Raw genomic sequence first — 21,480 nt, forward strand, 5'->3', positions numbered from 1 at the left:
GATGGAATTTGTGAAAAAGGGCTTATTGCTTCTTGGTTCAAACCCAACTCAAGCCAGTGTAATGGGAGTCTATTCCACTTTTTGATTTTAAGAACCTCTGTGAAATAAGTTTAGATGCGATGAGTTCAGTCCTTGGTTCTCTTAAGTTTACGATACACGGTTCACCCTAATAGAGTGCTAATTGACAGTGTCAAACAGAGAAGGCACAGGTTGGTTGGCATTGAAAAGAAAGGGGGAAAATTTCAAACTGCTACAATTTCTCCCTTAGTTTGCAGTTAAACATGCTTCTGATGCAAAATAGAGGATGATTTACTTTCTACCTGCTGTGCTAACCTTGACCTCTGAGTGCTTCATTGGTGACTGGCTGTCTGAATCAGAAAGAGTTCCGACTCCTAGCAAAAACCGAACCATATAAATGCAAAGGAAAATAATAAACTTCTGAAGATGGTGGAATCGCTATCAAGGTCCAAAAAGAGAAAACTACACTTTAAAATCTTCAGGTGTAACCTGGCAACACTGAAATCTGGGAAATGTATAGACCTTCTAAAGTGACTGTAAGGTCCTGATACAATCTGACTAATAGTAAAAATGTTTCTTGTTCAGAAACATTCTCATTAATGGCATTGATGGGCCTTCATTTAATTCCATTTAATTCCTCCCTGGGATGTGGTCACTGCTGTTAATTGTCCATTTCTCATTTATTTTCTAAGTGACATTGAAAAAGTGCCACCTTTACGTATACAACTAAAGATCTTGCTACACTATTTAAGTGGGCAGTTAGGAATTAACCACAATGCAATGGGTCAGGAGCCATAAAGGTCTGACTGGGGAAAATGAGGACTAAAGATGCTGGAGTTCAGCGTTGTGTGGTGTTGGGAAAGCACAGCAGGTCAGGCAGGATCTGAGGAGTAGGAGAATCAACATTTTGGGCATAAGCCCTTCATCAGGAATCCAAAACCAGCAAACTTGCGTCTTGAAAGAATATGGCTGAAGATGATAGGTTTTTGTAACAACTCAAGCAGCATTGCTGACACCAGCCAATTTATTCAATAAACTAAATTTAAATTCTCCAACTATAATGGTAGGATTGGAGTTCATCTCTCTAAATTATTAGTCCAGGTTTTTGGAATATTGTCCTTGAAATGTAACCATGGTGCTACCATACCTGGCCAGTTAGTATTGCCTCAGCATTTTGTCTCAATCTACGTTTCCTATAAAGATTCTTCCCACAGTAAACCTGAGCTTCCACAACTCCTACTTGAATACACATTGTAAAATTCGTTGGTCACAACAGATCTTTTCAAAAATAATGCATCAAAAAACTTTGCAGTCCATCAAGAGACAGGTTGGCATTAAGGCAAGGCTCTTATGTTTCACATTTTTCTCACGATTCTCACAGAATTCAAAGGATTTTGTGCAATTTCCAGCTGCCATAAACCAAACTGTGACAGAGGTGCACTCCTGGACTATGTATGAAATGTAGCTACAGATTGCTGATATAACAAATCCCAGTGAATTGCAAGACAGTGCTAACAGCTGTCATGGCTTTTGCTGCCTATAAAGCCATTTAATATGCCAGACTTATGGGTTCCTTACTCATGAAGACATACTTTGCTTTTAGTTTAGGGCACCGTAATGATTGGAACAAGGTTAGCGAGGCGGACCTCATTGAGAATGAAATTCCTGACTTGGGCTATTAACCTTGGCCAATTTGGGAGCCTGGGTGTAAACTGGAGTCTCAGAGAGTCTCCTTATTCTAGGGACTGGCACTCAGCTGGCTAATCAGAGTGCATGTACTGTGCACCACCTGATGAAGAAGCAGGGCTCCAAAAGCTAGTGCTTCCAAATAAACCTGTTGGACTATAACCTGGTGATGTGTGATTTTTTAAAAATATTTTGTCCAACACTAGCACCTCCAAGTCACGTCAATAAAGGGTAACGTTGTGATGGGGTACCAGCTTCTGTGGAGTTATTTCAGGCACCTACGGAAATAACTACATCAGTTACTGGATATATGGTAATAAACTGGATATCAGGCTGTTTGTCCAAATGAGTCTGCGGGATTCATTATCCCAAAGTGTGGTGGATACTGGGATATTGAGTCGATTTATGGAGGAGATAGACAGATCTTTAATTAGCAATGGGTTGAAGGATTATGGAGAACAGTTAGGAAAGTGGAATTGAGGTTGAGATAAGATCAGCCATGATCAGATCAAATGGCAAATCAGGCTTGAAGGGCTGAATTGCCGACATTTGCTCCTCATTCTTATCAAGGCACTCGAAACATTGAGAAGGTTAAATCTGTCTTATTTGGCTCATGCCAAAATCTCTCTACCTTCACCCTAACTCGTTCTCCCTCCATTGCTGCTCACTGAGACTGAATCAGTTGAGGCCCAGTTAAATTTCAAAACTCCACCCACAAACCATCACCAAGATGAGTCATGTCATCACCAGAATGAGTTACTTTTCCCTTTGCAGGATCACTTAACTCAGTTCCATTGCCACAACTGATGAAACCTGCCCTGGTCCCCGCTTTTGTTATCTGCGTATGTTACAGAAGCAGTTGGGCCCTGTTAAACTTAACAATGGAAGCCAAGCCTCTGTAACAGGAGTGTGGCCGGCATGACAAGGGAATTTTTATTTAAAATTTACAGTCGGAGTGGAGCCAGCTGGAGTACAGGCCAACTTGGGAAAAATGCAGAGCCAAATTTCTATTAAAATGTAATAGTTAGTGCAATGGTTGGGGGCCCAAAAGGCACTGGGGAAGAATTTCTATAAAATTACATTGAGTTTGAAGCTTTAATATCCACAAGGAAACACAAAAGGATTGCATTTCTTTAGTGTATTCTGTCACTTCAGACCATCCCAAAGACTTCAGTCGTTAACATTTTAAGTGTATGCAATGTTGTGTGAAACATGGCTGCCAATTTGATCACAGCAAGATCCCATAATGGCAGTCAGATAGTGAGGGCTAAAGGTTAGCCTGGGCACTCCGGTCTTCTCCAGAATACTGTGACTGAATCTTTTCTAACGGAGTAGATGGGGCTGTCTCTCAGCTGAAAGACAGCATCTCTGACAGTGCGTGACCTCCTCAGGTATTGCACTGGCGAAGCAGCCTAGGTTATATGCTCATGAGTCTGGAGCAGAACTTAAAACATACAACCTTCTGAATCAGGAGTGACAGTACTGCCTCTGGGCCATAATTGACAAAGGGCAAGCAATAACCAGGGCCAATTTTAAGAGTGAAATTAAACACAGGGGAAAGACAGACATAAAGCTGATATGGAGAAAGTGAGGACTGCAGATGCTGGAGATCAGAGCTGAAAAATGTGTTGCTGGAAAAGCGCAGCAGGTCAGGCAGCATCCAAGGAGCAGGAGAATCGACATTTCGGGCATAAGCCCTTCTTCAGGATGGATAAAGCTGATATGGGTCAAGACAATTCCAATAGGGACCAATTTTGATAAAGTGTGGCGCTGGGAAAAGCACAGCAGGTCAGGCAGCATCTGAGGAGCAAGAGAGTTGACGTTTCAGGCACAACCCTTCTACTGGACCTTGCTCCTCGGATGCTGCCTGACCTGCTGTGCTTTTCCCAGCACCACACTTTATCATTTCTTACTCTCCAATATCTGCAGTCCTCACTTTCTCCTACCAGGACAAGTTTCCCTACCTGTGTCTCTCTACAATAACATGTTCTGTGGCAATTGTTAGAGTTTTATAACTGTACTCCAGTAAAGATTGTTGTCAGTAATTGTAAGTTTGATTCATTCAGCATGCAAGTCCTGGGCCTCCTCCACTGCCAAATCTAAGCCACCTGGCACCTGGAGAAAGAAATCCTCATTTTCCGCTTTGAACCACACGGCATCAACATCGACTTCACCAGTTCCTTTATCTCTCCCTACCCCCCCCCCCCCACCTCATCCCAGTTTCAACCGTTTAACTGTCCTACTTGTCCATCTTCCTTCCTACCTATCCGCTCCACCCTCCTTTCCGACTTATCACTATCACCCCTTACCCAATTCTAACCACCACCTACCCACCCACCCTACTCTGCACATGTATCTCTCAGCCCCCTTCCCCACCTCCCCTAACCGCCCCCCCCGCCACCAACCATTCCTGATGAAGGACTCATGCCCGAAACATCGACTGTCTGGCTCCTCAGATGCTGCCTGACCTGTTGTGCTTTTCCAGTGCCATGCTTTTTGACACATTCATTCTTTTGAATACAACTTTTTATTTTCGTTAAATTAAATTTTATCTGACTTAGGCTTTTAAGATATGTTCATGTTACCCTTCAAAGATGTTTGTAAAACAACGAAATAAATTGTGTTAATTACTGAGTGAGAATCTTTAATCACTTGGCCGTCGTTAATCCTGCTAAATTGAGGAATTGCTTCCACACTGCCCTGTGACAGGCTATAGGGATTGCCTTTAGCTAACAGCGCCACCTTTCTGCAAAAATATAATCTACTTCCAGAAGGGCAATAAGATCTATGATCGTATCAATACTGAAAAGTAGATTTGAAACATAAATGTTACAAAAACATTGTCAAATATGTGCCATTACTTTTGTTTAAAATCCTATTTTGGAACAGAATATCTGTTCCTAACGCAATCAAGATGGCGCCAAGAACCAACTGCACTTCCTTGAACAACTTCCATGATATGATTTGCCTCAATCTGACTGTTGGTGTGAATTTATGATGGTGTTCTGTCCTCAAGTTAACTGGAGTGAAACTGTTTGCTGTAACTTTACACTGTTTTAGACGTAGTGCACTGTAAGAGTGCAGCTTTGTATTTATGCAGATTTGTCATGATTGCTGCCTCATTCCAATTAAGTGCGTCTGGCATAGCTACATCACTGCTTTTCTCAAATGATTACCTTGTTCTACTTTAAACCAAGGAATAGGTTATGGATATATATATTGTCTTCTCCCACTTGCTGGTAGAGTCCAACTTTAAATTAATTTATTAGCCATAGCATTACAACTGTAAAGTCCCTGAATATCAATGGTTTGATTTTTCACATGAGCAAGTAGTTCTCCACAGCAGCATTAGCTACATTTTGGAAATCGGCAAATGCAGATACTGAGAACAGAAAGGTAGGTGTTTCAATTCAAACAATTTCCTCAGGATCCTATAGGTTCATCAACAAAGAAATATTAATAGATTTGAAAGACAAGTCGTTTGGACATAAAATCTTAATTCTGTCTTTCTTTCCACAGATGCTGATAGACCTGCTGAGTTTCTCCAGCATTTTCTGTTTTTATTTTATGAATCCAACATTTGCAGTACTTTGCATTTATATTTCCTTTGGGTTTTGCTCCTTTGGTGTGCTTACACAAACAAATTCAAAGTTAAATCTACACTTAAATGAAGGACTCAAAAATGTCAGTCAGAAGTACACACCACATGGAAGATTTTTAATAATATGAGTAAATCTTGCGTGAAGATTTACGCAATTCCTCTCCACCTTTTCCCTGATCTTTCCATCTCTCCTTTGAAGACCCCTCTCATTCTAGAATAAAGTCTAAATTGCAATTGCCGCTCTGAAATATTTGTCCAACGTGCAGTTCTGGAAAAGCAGAAATTTACTCCAATTAAATACCGAGAAGGTCGAAGACATTGTTTTTTGGGTCTCATTGCAAACTTTTGTTTTCTAGTGATTAAAATAAAATATCGTGGATGCTGAAAATCTGAAATTAAAGCAGTGAGCATAGAACATAGAACAGTTACAGGCCCATTGGCCCTCGATGTTGTGCCAACCATTCATCCTACTCTAAGATCAAACAACCTACATACCCTTCATTTTACTATCATCCATGTGTCTATCCAAGAGTTGTTCAAATGTCCCTAATGTTGGAGAAACTCAACAGGTCATATCTGAGAGCATCTGTGGAGAGAGAAACTGAGTTAATGTTTTGAGTCTGAAGAGGGACTCGAAGCTGCTGTCTATATCCAAGTACACACCGGCACCCATCTTCCAGTTATCCCCATGCTTGCTGACCTGTATTGGCTCCGAGTCAAGGAACATCTTGATAAAATTCCCATTCTTGTTTTTAAATCCTTTTATGGTCTCCCCCTCCCCATCTCTATAATCCCCTCCAACTTCACAATGCTACAAGATATCTATCTATCCAGGGAACCAGATGGGTTTTTCCAACAATTGACAATGGATTTGTGGTCATTATTAGACTCTTAATTCCAGATTTTTTTTTACTGAATTTGAACCTGGCTCCCCACAACATTACCTGGGTTTCTGTGTTAATAGTCCACCGATAATATTACTCAGCCTTCAACTCCCCTATAATGCCCGTAGATTGTTGAAAGCAGTAGGACAGATGGATAAGGTGCCTAAGAAGGCATACGGGATATTTGTATTTATTGGTCAAGGCATTGAATACAAGGGCAAGGAGGTTATGAAGGAGCTGTATACAACAAAAGTCAGGCCACAGCTGGAGTACAGTGTACAGTTCTGGTCACCACACTATAGGGATGCAGTCGAATGCAGTCGAGAATGCAGAGATTTGCCAGAATGTTGCATGGGCTGGAAAGATTGAGCTATGTAGACGGACTAGATAGGCTGCGGATGTTGTCCTCAGAGCAGAGAAGACTGAGCAGGGAGCATGACTGAGGTGCACAAGGTTATGAGGGGCATAGATAGGGTAGATAGGGAAACTCTTTTCCACTCAGTAGGCAGGTCAATAACCAGGAGAAAGTGAGGACTGCAGCTGCTGGAGTACCAGAGTTGAAAAATGTGGTGCTGGCAGGGCCATGGTTTTCAGGAAAGCAATACGAGGCTTAGAGGGTATTGAGAGACTTATGGGTGACTGGAGCTTACAGCCTTAAAGGGTGTTAGAGGTGGAAATCCTCAAGATAGATATGAACTAGGTAGATGAGCATTTGAAATGCCAGTGCAAGTGCTGGAAAACGGGATTAGGATAGATCCACATTTGATGAGCAGCAAGTATGCAATGAGCTGAAGGACCTTTTTGCATGCTGTAAAAACTCAATGAGTCTCTGGTGCAGGAGCAGAGAGGTGTAGGGAGAGCAATCTAGAGATTGGGGCCCAGCCAACTGAAGGCGGATGTGATTGGCACAGGAAGTACAATTGAGGATGCTCAGAAAGAGCAAAGGTCAATGTTCTATAGGGAAGGAAATTGCCACCCTTATCTGATCTGGCCTACCTGTGACTCCAGACCCACAGCAATGTGGCTAGCTCTTAACTGCCCTCTGGGATGGACAATAAATATTGGCCTAGCCAGCAATTCCCTCATTCCGTCAATGTGTTTAAAAGATGCATCCAAGCCCCCTCTCATCCTCCCAAGGGTCCTACCATTCAACAATGTACTCTCTCTCTTCCTTTGTTCATCTTCCCAAAAAACATCACTTCACACTTTTCAGGATTAAATGCCATTTGCCACTGTTCAGGCCATCCGACCAGCCCATCTATATTATTCCACTTTGCTTCTTTCCTTTAGGAAATTCCTTAAAACAGATCTTTCAGTCCTTCCACTATCGCTCCCCCCCCCCCCCCCCATCCCAGTTTGTCCAAGAGGTCACATTCGAGGCTGTGAGTTGCCATTCCTCCAGTTATTATGGAGAGGGGACAGCTCAGTCTGAACCTCTATCAGGACAGCTGTTGGTCCACTGGATTAATTCCACCGAGCAACGTGGGACAGGCAGTGAGTTCAATGGCAAATTCAAGGTGTTTAGGATGTTTGTGTGTGAACCCTGCATAGCTATAATTTGGAGGTGCCGGTGTTGGACTGGGGTATACAAAATTAAAATCACACAACACCAGGTTATGGTCCAACAGGTTTATTTGGAAGTACTAGCTTTTGGAGTGCTGCTCCTTCATCAGGTAGTTGTGGAGTTTAAGATCGTAACAACTAAAATTATATATTGAAAAAGACCTGATTGTTTGTTAAACTTCTCATCTTTTAGAATGACCATGTTGGTTTCAGTTCTTACATATGTAAATTCCAAAACATTTTTTGAAGTTATGTTCTCAAGTGAACTTTAACATTCATGCAGTTTTTGAGCAAAATAGTCTGCAAGTACAAATTCACCCCACAAACTTATATGTGTGTGTGTGTGTGTGTGTGTGATGGGCATTGTGAGTCTCTGTGAGAGAGTGTGTGTGAGTGTAGAGGAGTATGTGTCTGTGAGAGGATGCGTTTGTGGGTATGAGTGTGGGGCTTGTGTATGTGTGAGTGTATGAGTGAGAGCCTGTGTATGAGAGAGGGTCTACATGAGTGTATTGGTCTGTAGGAGTGTGTATGTGCTTGCAAGCATGTGTGTGAGAGAATGTGTAGTGCAGTGGGGTCACCTGTAGTGTGACATGAACCCAATGTCAACACTACAGGTGACCCCACTGCACTACACCCCACACACACACACACAATCCTACAGACCCATACACTCACACAGACCCCCTCTCATACACAACTCTCTCTCATACTCTCACACACATCCACACACATACTCTCTCACAGACTTATACCCCTTTACACACACACATACACATACTCACACTCTCTCACAAACACTCATACCTCCCCCACCTCCCCCACCCCCCCCAACCACACACATACCCACATAAATTTGTGGGGTGAATTTGTACTTGCAGAATTACATTATATTTTGCTCAAAAACTGCATGAATCCATGTAAGATTCTGTAAATCGCCTTTTTAGAAATAGTATCAGTCTGAATATTGGGGCACAGACAGCCTCACACAGGGCACCTTACACCTTCAATGTATTATCTGGGTTGACACGGCACCTATTGTTAAAGTTTTGGGATTTACATATGTAAGAACTGAAACAAACATGGCCATTCTAAAAGATGAGAGGCTTAACAAACAACCAGGTCTTTTTCAATATATAATTTCAGTTGCATCACAGTGTAAACTTTTGCTATAAATTCTGTGAATTACGATCTTATACTTAGCAACCACCTGATGACAAAGTGCTCTGAAGGCTCGTGCTTCCAACTAAACCTGTTGGACTATAACCTGGTGTGTGATTTTTAACTTGGCATAGTATAGGTTGGCAATCATAACTCAGCCACTATTTGGGGTGGGGAGGTGGTGGGAACAACCAGCAGGACACGTGGCTAAGCTGAAACAGTGCGTGACAGTTTCAAGTCTGACTGTGTTTGTGCTCCCACCTGCTTGCTGTACAGGATGGGGTCTCCGCATCTCAGGTACCAGCAGTTAAAACAAGAGTGGGGAAGGGAAAGGGGCTATTGAGTGAATGTGTAGGGAGGTGGGGTTTTGAGAGGAGAGACTGTGAGAGTAAATGAATGAGAGGGGTTTAGTGGTGTGTGTGTGTGTGCGCGTGTGAGAGGCAATGGAAGGAGCGAGGAGAGGCTGATTGCGGTGTCTGCAGGATTCACCGAGTATTCCATCACTCGGAAACAGGGAGAGCTTGGTTAAAACCTACGTGAGGTCATTGAGTCATATTTTTACCAAATGTATTGGAATTTTAAAAATTTTAATAAAATGTACGACTGTTTTATAAGTTGATCTATAATACACAAGGTAAAAACAATGACTGCAGATGCTGGAAACCAGATTCTGGATTAGTGGTGCTGGAAGAGCACAGCAGTTCAGGCAGCATCCGAGGAGCAGTAAAATCGACATTTCGGGCAAAAGCCCTTCATCAGGAATCTGTAATACACAAACCTAACTGCTATTGTACTGCTTTAATTTTGCAGACTACAGGTTTCTAGGATTAATGTGAGCTGCTGGGAGAGACTGAAATGGTTCTGAGTGAGGGAGTTATAATGGTGATGGTTGGTCTTTCCCTGAAAGTCACATCCTCCTGGCACTAGTCAAGCTCCTTAAGGTCTTCCACCCAAAGTACACCTAGGGGCTGGAAACTATGTAGAACCTCTTAGATTGTGTACCTGATAACATCGAATTGAATTGAATTGAATTTGTTGTCAAGTGTACCGAGGCAAAGGGAAAAGCTTTGTCTTGCGAACAATATAGGCAGATCGCAGAGTTAAGTAGCATAGATAGGTAAACAATAGGTAACAGCTGCAAAAGCAAAAATACAGGCGAATGTTATGAGTTTGTGAGTCCATTCAGTATTCTAACAACAGTAGGGTAGAAACTGTTTCTAAACCGGCTGGTGCATGTGTTCAGCCTTCTGTACCTTCTCCCCAATGGTAGAGGTTGTAGAAAAGCATTGCCAGGGTGGGATGGCTCTTTGAGAATGCTGGCGGCCTTTGCTTGACAGCGGGCCTGGTAGATGGATTCTATAGATGGGAGGTTGGCCTTTGTGATTGTCCAGATTGAGTTCACCACTCTCTGTAACTGTCTCCAATCTTGAATGGTACAGTTGCCATACCAGGTAACGATACATCCAGACAGAATTCTCTCGATGTCACACCTATAAAAGTTGGCAAGGGTATTCCCCGTCATGCCAAATTTCCTCAGCTACCTGAGGAAGAAGAGCTGTTGTTGGGCCTTTGTAACTACTGCGTCCACATGAAGAATTCAAGAAAGCGTGTTGTGGATAACCACTCCCAGGAGCTTGACATTCTCCACTCTTCCCACCTCTGTGTTGTTAATGTGTGGGGGGGGCATGAGTAACGTCCCACCGAAAGTCAATAATGAGTTCCTTGGTTTTGCTGGCATTGAAGGCTAGGTTGTTCTCAGTGCACCATTTTTTACAGGACTTCCACCTTTCATCTGTAGTCTGTTTCGTTACCATCTGAGAGTCGACCGACTATGGTGATGTCATCAGTGAACTTGTAAATGACTTTAGTCTGGTATTTGGCGACGCAGTTATGGGTATACAGTGAGCACAGTAGGGAGCTGAGTACGCACCCCTGGAGGGCTCCAGTGTTGAGTGTTAGTGAGGATGAAATATTGTCCACAATCTTCACTGATCATCGCCTGTGGGTCAGGAAACTGAGGATCGAGTTGCAGAGAGTGGGGCTTAGTCCAAGATCACTAAGTTTAGTAAACAGTCTCGAGGGGATAATAGTGTTGAAGGCTGAACTGTAGTCAATGAGTAAGATTCTTACGTAGCTGTTCTTGGTGTCAAGATGTTCTAAGGAGTGAAGGGCAAGTGATATGGCATCTGACGTGGATCTGTTGATCCGATAGGTAAATTGGAGTGGGTCGAGTAGTGGGGAGGCTGGAGTTGATTAATGCCATCACCAGCCTTTCAAAGCACTTCATGACCATTGAAGTTAGGGCCACTGGGTAGTAGTCATTGAGACATGCTGCATGAGCCTTCTTCAGCACAGGGATGATGTTGGCCCTCTTGAAACAGGTAGGGACAGTGGCCTGCTGCAGGGAGAGGTTGAAGATGTCCGAAAAAACCTCTGCCAGTTGATCTGCGCATGCTCTGAGTGCACGGCCTGGTATTCCGTCTGGTCCCATCGCTTTCCTTGCATTCACACAAAGGAAAACTGATCTAACCTATCATGGAGTGACTGTTGTGATAGCTTCGTCAGGACTTGTCGGAATAGGTGTTAACTCTCTGCCGAAATTCTGCTCAACAAAGTGTACGTTGTTAATATCAAGAGAATTCATATTGTAAGAAGTGCGTCAGAGTGGTGGCACGGTGGCTCATAGTGCCAGAGACCATAGCTCCAACGCCAGTGTTCAATTCTAGCCTCAGGCGATTGTCTGTGTGAAGTTTGCATATTCTCCCCGTGTCTGAGAGTTTCCTCCCACAGTCCAGAGATGTGCAGGTTAGCTGAATTGGCCATGCTAAATTATTCATAGTGTTCAGGGATGTGTTGGTTAAGTGCATTAGTCAGGGGTAAATGTAGGGGGATGGGTCTGGGTGCAATGCTCTTCGGACGGCCGGTGTGGATTTGTTAGATCAAATGGTCTGTTTCCATGCTATAGGAATTCTATGATACAACTTTCTATTCTATAATACACTGTGTACAGCAAAGTTTAATTCAAATACACTTTCTGGAATTTAAAATTATTTGCCTGCAGTCTGTATGCTTGACTTGTAAAGTATATTGTAAATATTAAGCGTATTATTTGTCAGTACTTGGTAGTACAGAACTTAAACATTGCAAAGTGGGTGGCATGGTGGCACAGTGGTTAGCACTGTTGCCTCACGGCGCCAGAGACCCGGATTCAATTCCCGCCTCAGGTGACTTGTCTGTGTGGAATTTGTACATCCTCCCCTTGTCTGTGTGCGTTTCCTCTGGGTGCTCCAGTTTCCTCCCACAATCCAAAAATGTGCAGGTTAGGTGAATTGGCTATGCTAAATTGCATGTAGCGTTAGGTGTAGGGGAATGGGTTTGGGTGGGTTGTGCATCGGTGTGGACTTGTTGGGCCAAAGGGCCTGTTTCCACGCTGTAAGTAATCTAATCTAAAAAAGGAGACTAAAAGTTGAAGATCTGTTTTGCACTCATGGGGACGAGGATGAAAGAAACAGGCTTGAAAAAAGGATTCCTGAAGAGGAGCTTATGCCCGAACCGTCGATTCTCCTGCTCCTTGGATGCTGCCTGACCTGCTGCGCTTTTCCAGCAACACATTTTCAGCTCTGATCTCCAGCATCTGCAGTCCTCACTTTCTCCTTGAAAAAAGGATATCAAGTCTCTTGTTACTTGAATCCCGGTTCAGATAAGTGCAAGTTGAAAAGCTTCTGATACCCTTTTAGCAAAATTAAAAATGGATTGAGGCAGGTATGAGTGAAGCATGTTGCATGAAGCAACTTAATTTTGTTGCATTTTATGTAATTTTAATGTTGTGATGTTTATATTGTAAAATTTTATGAATAAATCTTCTTGGAAAAAAAGCTCTGGTCAAGCTCCAATGATATGATATTTGTGATCTGGGAGGAAGGAAGTTTCTTTCTAAACAATTGTTAATCCAAATCTGTTTTGCTTTCACAATCTCCTGTAGTTGCAGGTCTGTTACCTTCAACAAGGTATTCAAACTTGATGAGGTGATACTTAAGAACATAAGAACAAGATGTGGATTCAATAGACATTTATTACAGCTCCTGGCATCAGCACACATCACAATCACAAACACTTGTGTGTCTGGGATAAAGCTGCATAATTCAGATGTAAACTTCAGCACAATTCCCTCTGTGCATAATGCTGCAAGAAGACACAGTAACATGGAGACTGAGAACTTTATACATCAGGCCCATGCAATGATTTTATGAGAATGTAGATTTTTGTAATATTGCAGAGTTGAGGACTACGAGGAACTAGCACACAAGTGGAGCTGCAGCCTGGAATTGATCAGCCATGACCTTTTGGATGGGGGAAGGTTTGAAGGGATGAATGGCCCTCTTCTACTTCTATTTCTCCTATTCTGATGTTCTTTTAAGGTGTTTATTTTTCATACCTGTTTCTTGCGAGCTAGCTCTGATGAGCCCGAGTTGCGAAGTTTCAAATCAGTGACCTACCAGACTCAAAACCTTAACCTTTTGCCGCAGATGCTACCTGACTTGCTGACTTTTTCCAACGATTTCTGTTTTTGTTTCAGATTTCCAGCATAGGCAGATCTTTGTTTTATTTTAGTATTAAAATTTACATAGTCGCTCTGAAACATAACATGACGTTTTTGAGGGTGGTATGGCAACTGCTCTGCTTAGAACTGTAAGAAACTACAGAAGGTGGTGCGCACACAGCCCAGACCAGCACGGAAACCAATCTACCATTCATGGACTCCATTTACACAGCTCGCTGCAGTGGAAAGGTTGCCAACATCAAAGGTCCCATTGCACCCCAGTAATGCTCTCCCATAACCTCTTCATCAGGCAGAACATACAGGAGCCTCAACATATGACCCAGCAGATTCAGGAACAGCTTCTCCCTGGCCGTTATTAGTGTGATGAATGGATCCTCTAGCCTCAAACAATGCTGATCTTGTTAACGCTGATCTCACCCAGCGCACGCCCTGTCTCTTTAACCGTACATAGAGACGTACAGCACGGAACAGACCCTTCGGTCCAACCCGTCCATTCCGACCAGATATCTCAACCCAATCTGCTCCCACCTGCCAGCAACCTATCCTTGCTTACAATGATCTACCTGTGGTGCTCATAAACAAAGCTTTTCACTGTACTTCGGTCCATGTGGCAATCAATCAATCTGGAATTGACTGCAGCCGATTGCTCCCCACCTGAGGCTATCCAAATGCACTTTGTTGTTTTTGTCCAGGATCAGGGCGGTGGTGGCGAGAGGCACGCTAACGTCATGAAGAGGCGGATACACTGACGTCATTGCAATCCCGGACACGTCGTGAGGAGGCGGGGCCTGCGTGCTGGCGTTACGCGTAGCGCGGTGACGCATGGACGTGCTTAGTCACGTGCCCCCCTCCGGCGATGATGGAGCGAGCCGCCGCTGAGGCCGTCTCTCAGGTGGTGCTGCCCGGGGACCTGCTGACTTTCCCGCCCAACTCCGGGGACAGGGTCCTGTGCGGGCCCGGCCTGAGGCGCCAGGGCTGCGGGCAGCTGTCCGGACAAGCTCTGGTGGCCTGCAAGTCCGGCGTGCTCCGGCAGAAAGAGCCCTCGGTCTACTGGGTGGAGTCGCAGCAGAAGCGGGTGAGGGAAGCCGGGCCACCCTGTGGTCGGTCGGTGGGTGGGTGGATGGATTGGATGGTGCCAGGCCTTGGATGGGTACAATGGGCCCTGGAGTGGGGATACTGGAGCAGTATAAGCCCGGGGAAGTGGAGGGCCAGGCGGCGTGGGTACATAGACCTGGGGGGTCACTAGGGGAAAGGGGAATCGTTTCTGGGGGGTACTGGAAGTCCTCAGCAGATTACGGGCTGGAGGTCATGGGGCTACAGAGGTCACAGGGGTAGAGGGACTAGGGGAGTGGGTACTGGAACTTGTGAGGTGTTGGCACTGAAGGAGATGGTGGGGAGGGAACTAAACCTGAAATTTCTGGAAAGGCTCGTCCTGAAGAAAGGTTTTATACCTGGAATGTTGACTTCTCCACTTTTGATGCTGCTGGCTTGCTGTGTTCTCCCAGCCTCCTGCCTGTCCACTTTGGATTCTGGCATCTGCAGTTTGTTTTTGTCTCCAGTCAGGTCAGGCGGCATCTGTAGAGGGAAGTCAGAGTTAATGTTTAGGGTGTTGTTAACACTGATTTTTCTCCACAGATGTTGCCAGACATGCTGAGCTTTTCCAGCAATTTATATTCTTGATTCTAATTTACAGCATCTGTAGTTCTTTTGGTTTTTATGGTTGGGAGGGAGGTGTATTGGGTGTAGGGATTAAGGCAGGAGCACTACAGTGGAACTCAAGTTGTTTATTCATGAATCATAGCACTTCTACAAACTGATTTGCTTACCCATTCCATGGTGTATGAAGAGAAAATCAACTTCCTATCCTTTGGGCAGTTCCAGAGGTGCGAGTAGACATGTACTGATCAAAGTCAAATTAGATTCAGCTATTTTACCTTTCCTCTCCCTAGCCCATGTGTTTAATTTTGTTTTCTGGTTACCTGATTGGTTAAGACATGATAATTCATTCTGATACACAAGAGTCTCTAAATCAAATTATTGAGAAATTCATGCAAATAAGGAGATGGAATTTGATTGTTTCCCAGACTTTAGCCTTAAAGTATGTGGAAGGTACTACTAAAGTTTATGTGAATCAGAAATTGCTAGAAAAACTCACCAAGTCTGGCAGCATCTGTGAAGAGAAGGAAGAGTTAATGTATTAGGTACAGGAACTCCTCAGAACTCAAGTTTAGTCAGCATATTAGCACAGAAGAATTATGTGAATAACTTGTGTTTTGAGTTAAATTCTTGGTAATTTTAGATTTTATGATGGCTGCTGTGGTTCAAAAGCTCCCAGGGGCAAAGTAGATATGCATGCCTTAAATAATACTTACCTGGTACCCTGAGAATACTGCGTGGACAATTTGGTGATTTTTAAGCAGAGATTTCCATTATTGCCAATATTTATTTGCTGCTTGGTGTACAGTTAAGAAATTCAGCTGCATTATTCCAGAATTTGTAACTATAACTTAGTTATAACTTAATGCAGAGCAGATTTTATTGGAAAAGAATTTACAAATATCTTATTGCGGTTTTTTCAGTATGTACCAGCTAAAGGAGAATACGTGATCGGAGTTGTGACTACAAAGTCTGGTGATATATTCAAAGTTGATGTTGGAGGAAGTGAACAAGCTTCATTGTCATATTTAGCATTTGAAGGAGCTACGAAACGAAATCGACCAAATGTCCAAGTAAGAATAGTTTTTTGTAAAGCTTTAATAAGTACATTTTAATATTGTAATCTTTAATGCTTAAGCTGCAGACTGATTTATTTTTGTGTAGTTTTGAGAGTTCTTCAGTGATGTGAGTGGTTTAGCTTGATAGAAGTGAATGACCTACCCACTGCAACAAGGTGACCAGGGTCATAAGTATCTAGGAGACAATGGGGATTGCAGATATTGGAGAAATTAGAGTTGATAAAGCATTGCGCTGGGAAAAGCACAGCAGGTCAGGCAGCATCCGAGGAGCAAGAGAGATTTGACGTTACGGGCATGACCCTTCGGGTTCATAATGATCACCGGTTTTAGCAAAGAATTTTTAACCATTTTCAGATTAACATCGCCGTTCTAAAAAGGAATTTTCTTGTGTATATGAACTTTATGAAATATACATGCCCTTTCAATAGCAAGAAGGCCAAAATCTGGGCTGCTGAATGCAGATTCATAGATTTGCCTTGTCCACACCAATCATTTCTCTGACACAGGAGTTGGTGCAATCAAGATTCAACATCTACTGTTAATGTAGAAATTGGACCAATATGAATACTGGTACGTCTTGTGCTAACAATTAAATGGATGAATTAAATTCACATTTGTTTTTTTTTTAATACATAAAGTATTCACATGCAGACCTTAGGCCGTTTCACAAGTTAAGTCCTCAATTGAATAATATCAGCTATGTCCATGCCTTCTAAGAATTTCAGGTTTGTAGAATTTCTCAAGGTGTGTTAATAGTTTTCTTGGAGTTGATATAATTAATGTTAGGGAGATTTCAAATCAGAGGATGCTGCTTACATGCTATCTGTTGCCATTAATTTGAACATTGGGATGAAATATCTACAATCATGTTTTTAGTGACCACAAAAACTTCAGCCGCTGAAGAGTCAGCATGAATTGTCATTGATCGCTGTTGGCCTCTTGGCAGTGGAGCTGTGGCTGCCAGTCTTCTGTGTTTGCTGTGGGTTCTTCAGAGCACTTGAGGCTGTCCTGGTCGATCAGTGTTCTGCTCCCCTTGTTCTGGAGGTGAGGGATCGGATGCAACTCATGAGTTAACTGATCTCTAGTTTTGCTGCTGAGCTTGTGCAGTGGCCATTACCTGCACGTGAAGAACAATATTGCCAAAACTTCAAACTTATCCCCATTCAGACAATGCTGAATATAATCAGATTGGTCATTTTGAAGTCCTCGAGGCCCTTTCCTATTTTGTACTGATCAGATTGGATTGGACTCTGCCAAGTCCACTTCCTGCCCCAAATTTCTTACCTCCTTGGTGCCCTATACTCAATGTGTGTCCTGACCTATTACAATAATAACATTTGAAAGGGGTTGCTGCAGGAAATTTACTTGATCCCTCATTTATTTGCATGGTTTTCGTCTTTCTTTTTACGTTTCCTGGTGCAGTTTCAATCCTTTCTAAACCTAGAGGCATCTGTTGCCTGTTCTGATTTCCATCCAATCATTGTATATATTAATAACACGACATAATGCTTTCCTAAGGGAATGAGTCAAATCACTTAAATAAATATCCTTGAATGATTCTTCATCAATTCCTACATTTCTGTGGTGATACCTGAACCAGTTTATAAATCGCATACAGATGGTCAGCATGAGCTGTGGAGTTTCCTCTGCTTGTTTGTGCATAAATTCAACTGATCGATTCTTAGCATATCCCAAACCCCATTTGTTAATTCTTCTAGTTTAACATTTGGATACAGTGCAAAAGGAGGTGAAGAGGTAAATTGCTCTTAACTGACAAAACAATCCTAATATTCTGATTAATGATGTGGGTGAGATTTCTTCAGGAAAATCTCATCTCCGCACATTGAAGTGGGCAGTCAGTGGGTTTAATCAGGACTCATTGATCACCCTGGACTTTTAACTCTGACAAGTTAACGCATCACATCTGTGTGGTGTTTATAATACTGGTATCTCTTTACACTTCTCCAGTTATAGTCATAGAGTCATTAGAGATGTACAGCACAGAAACAGACCCTTCGGTCCAACTCGTCCATGCCAACCAGATATCCTAACCTAATCTAGTCCCATTTTCCAGCACTTGGCCCATGTCCCTCTCAACCCTTCTTATTCTTGTATCACCCAAGTGCCTTTTAAATGTTGCAATTGCATCAGTCTCTACCACTTCCTCTGGCAGCTCGTTCCATACACGCACCACCCTATACGTGAAAATGTTGCCCTTTAGATCCCTTTTATATCTTTCCCTTCTCACCCTAAATCTATGCCCTCTAGTTCTGAAATCCCCCATCCCAGGAAAGAAACTTTGTCTATTTACCCTATCCATACCCCTCAGCCTTTGCTCCACAGAAAACAGCCCCAGCTTATTCAGCCTCTCCAGCCCTGACAACATCCTTGAAAATCTTTTCTGAACCCTTTTAAGTTTCACAACATCTTTCTGATAGGAAGGAGACCAGAATTGCACGCAATAGTCCAACAGTGGTCTAACCAACGTCCATGTGCAACTGTAACATGGTGTCCCAACTCCTATACTCAACACTCTGACCAATAAAGGAAAGCATACCAAACGCCACCTTCACTATCCTGTCTACCTGTGATTCTACTTTGAAGGAGCTATGAACCTGCACTCCAAGGTCTCTTTGTTCAGCAACACTCCCGAGGACCTTGCCATGAAGTGTATAAGTCCTGCTCAGATTTGCTTTCCCAAAATCACATTTATCTGGATTAAACTCCATCTGCCCCTTCTCAGCCCATTGGCCCGTCTCACCAAGATCCTGTTGTAATCGGAGGTAACCTTTGCTCAGAGATGCATCTGAATTCTGGTCCAGGCATGGTATAATCAAATTCTTAATTGGTTTACTGATGCATCCATAGTTCCGAGTCAATTAGGTGGTGAATGCTCAATTTGTTTGTTTTTTTTTTTAAAAAGAATAGTCATCTACTGACATCACTTCTCATTATCTATTGATTGCTATGTTAGGTATTTTTAATCAACCTCTTCAGAAGTTTTGTTACACGCATTTGAAATGAGACCTGAGCCCAGGCCTTCTGGCTCAGAAGTAGGAGCACAATTAGTGCATTCAAGAACTCTAAACATTTTTTCTTTATCTATGGACGGCTCACATCTAAGTGCTTGTGATTGCTGATGAAGTGATGACATTGCCCTTGGGTGATTTCAAGCTACCAATCTAGTGATAGTGAAACACGCTGAACAGTTGTACCACAGAAGCAGATCAGTTTAGTCTTTTAACTTGTGATTTACCAGTGAGGTCATCCTAGCTCATATAGCTTTACCTGTCCGTTCATCAAATTTTATAGCTTACCATTAAACGTTTTATGCCATCTTAGCCCAGTTATTTAGGATAGGGGCTCACATAAGCTGTTATGTGAGCTCATTGTCTCAGTTTTTGCTTAATTGTAAGAGTGCCTCATTAAATCAAACTCCTTGTCAGTGAATGCTTGTGTTAGATGCCCAACTGCTAGGTGATATTTTTCTCCATGATTTTGGATGTTTGATCTGTGGATGTGGATGCCTGGAATGAGTCTCTTAATTTTTAAAATGGATGTAGTGAAAAGTTGCATGTAACCTTGAATCTATAATTCTAATAACAAAAGGTTGCAAAGTTCTAATACCAACAAATTTAAAACCTGGGTAATAGCAAGAAGTGTAAGTGCATAATGAGCAGTATATAAAGTGAGGTGGTGAATTATCCTTGTACATTCAGTCCCTACATAGTCTAAAGTAATTTAATTCAAAGGATTATACAATCATAAATGTAAACATTGTTACAAAGTTAATAATTATATTTAGTCATTGTCGCTTCTAAACCTCAAAATTAAAACAAAGCTAATATAGAACAGCTCCTATATTTCCTTTTTCTCCTCACTTTCCACAGTAAATCTCTTCCAGCCTTCCTTTTGTTAACCAAAGCCTTCTGATTAATATTCAAGTTGGGGGGGAAAAAGTGAGCCTGTTCAACCTTGGAGGTTGAAAGTTCTTGCAGTGTAGCTCTCTGAAATCTTTCTCTTTCTTTGTCAAGTGAAGCAAGTGAAGTCACATGATATTAAGGGAAGAAAAGTCTATTGTGGTCACACTTGGGCAGGATTATATTTTAGATTAACTGAATATATTTCGACCTGAACTAAATTGAACTCATGGTGAAATATCAAACTCCCTACTATTCCCACAGTAATGTCAAGTTCTGCTTCAAATTTTAAAAAACCTTGTTTTCACATGGTGAGGGGGGTAAAGCAAAGCTAAGGTAGCTAGAGGTGGTGATTGATTCGACAATACATGTTCAGTTGTAGGGGAGTCTCTCGGAATTGATGCAAAGAAGTTACATGCAAAATCTAGAAATAAGGGCTTGCTGTAGGAAAAAAACAAACAGAACAACTGACTTGTTTTTTTTTGTGTGTATCTGAGTTGATTTAATATTGGCAATAACATTAAAACATGCCAAATTATATGATCACAAATATTAACTATAAATAATATGCATACTTTAAATAGTAAGTTTTTTTTAAAATCTTTCCTTTATACATTATTCTAGGTTGGAGATCTTGTTTTTGCACAGTTTGTTGTGGCCAATAAAGATATGGAACCAGAACTGGTTTGCATTGACAGCTGTGGCCGATCTAATGGGATGGGAGTGATTGGACCAGATGGATTATTATTTAAAGTTTCACTGAGTATTGCACGCAAGTATGTCACAAATTTGTCAAGACTCTGAGCTCTTTACTGCCAGTGAATTGTCTTAATTACATTTTGAATTTCAGGCTGCTTTCTCCAAACTGTGACGTCATGAAGAACCTCGGGGAATTGTACCCATTTGAAGTAGTGGTTGGAATGAATGGACGGATATGGGTAAAAGCCAGAACATTGAAGCATACGTTATTAGTGGCTAATGTATTGGAAAGCTGTGGGAACATGACTGCGGAACAAAGGAGACATGTCTTCAAAAAACTGTCAGAAAATGTGCCATAAATCCAAGACTCATCAAATTCAATATGAGTGTTTTGAACTTGGATAAATGTCCTTGAAGATACAAACACTGGAAGAAAAATGATTTCGGCTGCCTGACCTGCTGTGCTGTTCCAGCAATAAAGTTTCAACTTTGATCTCCAGCATCTGCAGACCTCACTTTCTCTTCAAAGGATTATACAATCATAAATGTAAACATTGTTACAAAGTTAATAATTATATTTAGTCATTTGTCGCTTCTAAACCTCAAAATTAAAACAAAGCTAATGTAGAACAGCTCCTATATTTCCTTTTTTCTC

General features: G+C 42.2%; 1 protein-coding gene across 1 annotated transcript; it reads left to right on the forward strand.

Annotated features, from left to right (window-relative positions):
- Positions 1-14,261: 14,261 nt before the first annotated feature.
- Positions 14,262-21,265, forward strand: LOC122539434 (exosome complex component RRP40-like). The gene is made up of 4 exons (XM_043674274.1): positions 14,262-14,546; positions 16,051-16,200; positions 20,751-20,902; positions 20,977-21,265. The coding sequence occupies exons 1-4, from the start codon at positions 14,328-14,330 to the stop codon at positions 21,182-21,184; spliced, it is 729 nt and encodes a 242-aa protein (XP_043530209.1). The 5' UTR covers positions 14,262-14,327; the 3' UTR covers positions 21,185-21,265.
- Positions 21,266-21,480: the final 215 nt, after the last annotated feature.

Source organism: Chiloscyllium plagiosum, chromosome 32, assembly GCF_004010195.1.
Source record: "Chiloscyllium plagiosum isolate BGI_BamShark_2017 chromosome 32, ASM401019v2, whole genome shotgun sequence".
In the NCBI taxonomy this organism is placed as follows: domain Eukaryota; kingdom Metazoa; phylum Chordata; class Chondrichthyes; order Orectolobiformes; family Hemiscylliidae; genus Chiloscyllium; species Chiloscyllium plagiosum.